At 30.9% G+C, this 6,930-nt stretch overlaps 1 protein-coding gene across 1 annotated transcript; it reads right to left on the bottom strand.

Moving 5' to 3' along the window:
* Positions 1–1,074: 1,074 nt before the first annotated feature.
* On the bottom strand, positions 1,075–2,992 carry LOC105119168 (phospholipase A1-IIgamma-like). Its single transcript, XM_011017283.1, has 2 exons — positions 2,274–2,992; positions 1,075–1,862 (listed from the first exon to the last, which is right to left on the bottom strand). The coding sequence occupies exons 1-2, from the start codon at positions 2,850–2,852 to the stop codon at positions 1,251–1,253; spliced, it is 1,191 nt and encodes a 396-aa protein (XP_011015585.1). The 5' UTR covers positions 2,853–2,992; the 3' UTR covers positions 1,075–1,250.
* Positions 2,993–6,930: the final 3,938 nt, after the last annotated feature.

Raw genomic sequence — 6,930 nt, 5'->3', positions numbered from 1 at the left:
TCAACTTCAATTCTTATTATTTTTATCTTTATTTTTTTCTTAGTTATTTTGTAAATTTTTTTTTAATTTATAGTTCTTCAACACCAATTTTCATAATTTTTTTTCAATTTGATCTGTATTTTTTAATTTTAATTTTTTACCTTAGTTATTTTATAAAAATTTTAATGGTTGTCAATTTAATCTTTCAATTCAATTTTCTAGTGCATTCTTCTTTTTTAGTTTGGCCCTTATTCTTTTTTTTTTCTTTGAAGTTATTTTTCTTCTCAATTTAACCCTCTAATAAAAAAATTATAATTGTTTTCTAATTTATTTTTATTTCAGTTTTCACCTTTATTTTTTTTAATTAATTATCATTTTTATTTTAGATTATTTTGTATAATTGATTTTTTCTGATTTTATCATTTAGTGAGTCTTTGATTTGCATTATTTTTTCTACTTCTAGTTTTTTCTTTTATTTTATTTAATTAATTTTATATGCATATGTGTTTGTTTTTATTATCCTTTGATTTATTAAAAACATAATTTTAATAAAAAAAATTCATTAAACATAACCAGATAAATAATTTATTTTACAAGATCAAATATCTTGTTTTGCACTCTTAATTTTTCTAATTTTATTTTTAGTTATTGTTAATGATTTTTTTTATTTGCACAAATAATTCTTGATTTGTTAAATAAAATGTTTGCATAAGTTTTTCAATTTAAATTTAGTATTTTTTATGTAAAAATACACATAAAAAACGCCTGCCTATTAAATAACTTTTGTTAGAATAAAATATTTCATATTAAATATTAGAAAATCCTGCATATTAAATATTTCATCCAGGGACCCAGGTTTTTTTTTTTTTAATTAATTCCATAACCATGGAGGGTAATTTGTTGCCTAATCAATTTGTTTCTCAAGTCGAAGGGGACTAATTAATTATTCTTGGAACTTGTCTTGTTTAAATCACGAAAATCAATATACATCACGAAAATTTTAGTCCATCAATAAAAAATTAACAGTTTATTTTATTCACAGACTTGTTCGGATCCCATCCTTATATAAGTTTCGTAATCAAAACTATTGATGGGTATATAATCAGACATCTGAAGGGTTTATTGGAGTAGATAAATGATGCTAATATGGCCATACACACAAGCAACATCACCACCAGATGGACTCTAGAAGAATGCATTACCTAAAAAATGTTGCCTCGACATCACACTAATTTGTTTCATTACCATAATTATCATGCATTGACAGTAACTCACGCAGAAGATAGTAACTTCCATCTGCCATCATCGCCGAGGACCATGCCCTTATTGTCCTCAATGCCCCACCATCCAGCTGGTATCTTGTATTCATCTTTCAGTCCATCCAGATCTTTATTCACAAGGGCAATATCACGATCAACTTCCAAATTAAATCCCCCTTCACTCCCTTGAGTTCCTGCTACTCCATGGATGTAAAGTTCCAAGTTATGAAAATCACCCAAATCATCCATACTCTTTACATACGGTGACTTTCGAGTGTCGATTCGCAATTCTTCGCCCACATGTTTAAAGCTAAAATAAGGTGGCATGTCGAGAGGAAGGTTAGGAACGATGTCCCTTTCATTAGTAACCCGCAAGACATGCAGATCTTCTTGTCCTTCGCATAACTTTTTGAAATTTGCATCTCCAACGCGAGGGCTAGCAAATACAATGGCTGTTACAGGAAATGCCTTGTTTTGCTCACCTGTGGTCTTGTTACAGCCTTTAACGACTATGTCTAATGCGTTCAACGTTGCAATTGCTGCTCCCAAGCTATGGCCTGTTACTGTTATGCTTATTTCTTCATCCTTGTATTGTTCAACGAGTTTGCTCACAGCAGCCAGAACCTGGGATATATTAGCACTTGTTATATAATCCATATCATTTTGATAGTTTCATATTTATTTATTATTGAATCAGTTAATTGATAATTGCTAACTTCACACCCAAATCATGCATTGGCTATCCAGATTTTTTCCGAAAGGCCCCACACAAGAAATATTGGATTCAAATCTTCCAAGAAAAGGCATAATCTATATATTTTTTTTTCTCATTCTAATAAAACGCAAGGATACTTCCGGATCATCGGTGAAAATTCCAGAATTTTTTCCTAAGCTCTGTCATAAGTCTTCGGAAAAGTATTTTAGCCTTAATTTCAAGTCTAAAGAAAAGAAACATGTATAGCCTAGAGCATACTTAATTTTTTCCAAATGCTTTCACATAGTATAATTTTACTTTCAAGGTATATCAAGAGTCACCTGGTCTCTAGCACTAGTCTTGCTGTAAGTAGACTTGTCATCTTTGGCCGTGTAGAGGGAGTGAAAGCCCTTGTGCATCTTAGCTACATCGTTTCGGAATATCTCTGGCGCAGATATTAGCTCAGCATCAAAGTCTTTCAACCATTCAACTGACAACAAAGTTCCTCTCCAAGAAACCACGATATCTCTCCTTCCCAAAAGAGCCTTTCCTTCATTTGTTGCCACAGCTACATAGGCACTCCAGGTGGATTCGCTGTCATCCAAAATTAGTATTTTGGCATCCACTTCTCCATAAATGAAGTCTGTCACTTGATACTTGTATGGATTGCGAGTTTGTATGCCCGTTTTGGAGAAGAAATCTCTTGGTGCATAGCGGCTAAATCCACAACAGTTCGTTGATCTTAGACTCGTGTTGTTAAAGGCATTCCCAATTGCTGTTGCCCTATCGCCATAGTTAATAATAGAGCGGCGAAGATCAATGTCTAGAGGATTCAACAAGCCTTTCCAGCTCTTCTCACTACTCAACTCTCTCCATCTATCAGCAATGCTAGCCGTCACTTGTAGCCCTAAGCTGCTCATAACGTTTTCTTGCTCAAATACTGAATTGGTTTAGGGATGGTCTCAAAACTTCCTATGCTTTGTAGCTTTTATAGAACTCAATATTGAATCTAATTATAATACCACGTGCAACACATTGGCATTGATCCGTTTTATTTTGTTTTCCTGACTCTATTTTCAAACAATTATACATCTGAATCCTCCATCTTTTGATTTCTTAAATTCTCCTTTTTCTTTTTTTTTTTGTCTTATCTAGATATTCTCACACCCTTTTAAAAACATAAAATTAATTATATTCGAGATTCATGACTATCCTTTTCAATAAATACACTTCCAGATATTTAAATTCTCTTGAAAGCTAAAGATGACTTCTTATTTAAACACATAAAATATAATATGGAACTGCGAAATTAATATTCCGACTCGTATCCTATCATGGTAATAAAAGCAAGAATGATACACATTTTAAAGACAGCAAAAGCTCTTGTCTTTTAATTCGGCCCTGCGTCTTCATTCGTGGTACCTAAACTGGAATAGTTTGCTTGGCCTTGCACACTGCTGATTAAATCATTTTTTTAATATATATATATATATAGTTAATGTTTTCTGTAGGGGAAAAAGATTGATTCATGTGTAGATTGATATCTTAAAAAAAAACATAATGAGATGTAAACATGTTAATTAATCCAAGTCATATTAAGTTAACTTATCAAATCCACAACCCAAATCATAAAACTATGATAATACTAACAAAAAAAAAATTAAAACAAATTATGAAGTCTAATTTCTAATTAACTCAATGTTAAAAAATGAAATTAAAAAAAAATTAAAATGGACAAAAAATGACCAAGATAACACACAACCCGAGTCAAGAAACCGAGATAATATTATAAAATAAATTATAAAACTCAATTTTCAATCAACTAAATATTGAAGGATAAAATTAAAAAAAAACATAAAAAAGGACTAAAAAATAACTCAAGTCAAATTGAGTTAATTCACCAAACTTGTGACCCGAGTCATAAGATTATGATACCTCATAGAAAGAACAAAAACATGAGTCGACCCTAACTTAACCTATGATTCCCACAACTCGATCCATGATATTAGAATAACCTCATAGAAAATGAATTGAAAAAAATTATAAAGCATAATTATTAATCAATCCAATAAAAGTTTTTAAAAAATCAATTAACAAAAAAATTAAGAAAAATAATTAAAATCAACTTAGGTTAACTTGACAAACTTATAACTTGGGTTATGAGACTAAGACAATATCATATGAATCAAATCAAAATAAATCATGATGTCTAATTTTCAATTGATAAAATGTTAAAGGATGAAATTAAAAAACAAAAAAAGAGTTATATAAAAAAGGAAAAAAAACTAAGTCAACTAGGTTAATTCATTAAACTCGCAACTAAGATTATCATACTAAGATAACCCTATAGAAAGCAAATTAAAATAAATCATGAAGTCAATTCTTAGAAAATTAAATGTTGAAGGATGAAATTAAAATTGAAAAAAATAGATTTAGAAGAAATAAAAAAACTCTTGAAATGAGTAGTGTTTGATGCATAGTAAAAGCACCACCTCTTTTTGTATTTTATTAATGTTTGTTTGTCCATATTTCAACTAAAAATTATATAAAAAAAAATATGAAAAAAAATGAAATTAATGGCAAAGAACTAGTTTATACATCTCAAGTAAAAATTCCTTATTCACTAAACAATAAATATTTTAGAAATATTGATATAAGTGAGTTTGTAGGATTTGATAGTTTTGATTAATCGAGTGTGAATCTTTCATTAGTGGACCATGTAGAAAGCTTAGCAGTATTGTTTGTCATAACTCAATTCTGAGTTACTCCTCTAAAATCACATTTTTTAGAATTAAAAAATCAAAAAAATAAAATAAAGTCTCGCAACATGGAGAATGCAAGCTGGGGAACCAGCTGCAATTTTTGAAGGAAGTTTAAGGCCTAATTGTACCCTATTATGCCCAAAATGAAGAAAAAAAATACAAATTCAAGGTCAAATTAAGTGATTATTAGATGAATTTGCATAAAAATTAAGTCCAAGGACATAATTAAATTTTTAATAGGCCAATTTAATTTAATCATGGGCCAAATTAAATTTTGATTATGTTTAAGAATTAATTTGGGTCCAATTGAAGGATTTAATTAACTGCAAGAGCTTAATTATACTTTAAATGGATTAAATTAATTTTATTTAGGATTTAATTTGTAAAACATTATGTTTGGGAGCCTAATTTTAGCTTAATTGAGAAAACTAGAATTTTAAGAGATCAAATTTAATTGTTACCAAATAGGCCAAATTTAATTTTTACCAAATTAAGTTATCAAAATTAAGGGCTAAATTGCAAGAAAATTGAAGTTTGGGGGTCAATTAGGAGCTAAATTGAAGAAATACAAAACCAGGGATGATATCGTAATAGGTGTGTAACTTCGGGGCTCCAATTAACGTTTATCAGGGCCTTAATTGAAAAATTTTAGGGTCAATTAGGGGTTTAATTAAAAGCAATTGAAAGAAGAAGAACTGAAATGAATTTTGGCTAAAAAAAGGATTTTGGCACTGTTCATCTTGTTCTTTAAATCTCTGAAATAGCTGGTTTAGTTACCTACTTTGCAGCTGCATTTAATGTACATAATGTCCAACAAATTTGCCAAAACTTGCACGAAACTAATCACCAAATATCCCTCTATATACAGGTATGGTCGGCATTAGCTTACTGGCAAATAAAAGGACTTAGCACCACCTCAAAGAGGCCAACTCAGGCAGCTTACAACTGTAGATTTGACAATTTGACAATGTATCATACCTACTCTGAGCCAACGGTTAGGATCCTTTCCATCTGATTCAAGGGTTAAAATTTTTCTCCAGAGTAGAAAAGATTGTCCTCCTTCACCGCCTATAAATAGAGGTGGATTTGATGGCCTGAGCGAGAAGAAAATCGGGTTCAAAAATTACAAAAAATCAACCTTTCCCCTGTTTCCATTTTCCTTCCTTTCTCGTCAACCTTCTACAGCTCTCTCCACCTTTTCCACAGTTGCTTTCTTTGGCGAGAATACCAACAAACCTGACCTATACACCATCACGAACACCAGCTCCATCATAAGAAGTCTCACAACCACCAAGCAGCCACTGCGACTTTCTCTCTCTTCTCCTTCCAGCCTTTCTCTCTCCTCTACAAACATTTTCTTCCTGGGTAATACCAACTTCGGCGGCCAAGCTCTCCATCAACGCTGTCACCAGCCTCTCCACCAGCATAACCACAGGCCCTCACCACCTTAAGTGGTTCTCTATCCCTGCCTTGCATCAACCATCCCCGTTGTTTATTACTTCAGTCGCTTCATGCATAATTCATTCTGCATGCAGCGGCCAAAATAATTACCTTCCCACTTTGGGCCGAGCCATTTCTAGCCTAGCCCAATTGGCTAGGCTACATCCAGGCCGACCTTTTTTTTCCAAAAAGAATTCAAAAATCCTTTGAAAATAATTGTGATTTTCTCACATATTTTTTTATCAATTTTGTACAACATCAGGTTGTATATTTACACTGTAAAATACAAATCCAATATTAAAATACTTGGTTTTCTCCAAAATTATTAAAAAAGTTCAAAACATTTAAAAAAAATCTCAAAAAACTTTTAAATCAATCTCCATTATCAAAAAAGAAAAAGTATATATATTTTGTTGCATATGGCCAAATCTTGAAATTTTTCCAAGCAAATTTTGTTATAAAAAATAAAAATTGCATTTTTTTCATGTTTTAAAAAAAATCCAAAAATGGATATCATGACCAATTTATTATTATCCATTAGAATTTGGCTAACATGTCAAAAATCTTTTTCCAATATTTTAGGATCTAGATATAGATTTTAATATTTATAGGGTGTAAAATTACACGATAAAGTACACCATCAGGTATTAAAGATACAAGATGTAAATAAATACGATGTTAAAATTCAGACTTTAGAACAGTTAGGATTTAATCCAATAAGGTATAGACTCTCTCACGAAGATAAATCTGCCTTAAGCCTTAGAAAAGACCAACAGATACCTCACTCCAAAAAAAA

The sequence above is a fragment of the Populus euphratica genome, unplaced genomic scaffold (assembly GCF_000495115.2).
Source record: "Populus euphratica unplaced genomic scaffold, PopEup_1.0 scaffold2588.1, whole genome shotgun sequence".
In the NCBI taxonomy this organism is placed as follows: domain Eukaryota; kingdom Viridiplantae; phylum Streptophyta; class Magnoliopsida; order Malpighiales; family Salicaceae; genus Populus; species Populus euphratica.
The sequence above is the reverse complement of the archived record's forward strand: the minus strand, read 5'-3'. Positions and strand labels throughout refer to the sequence as shown.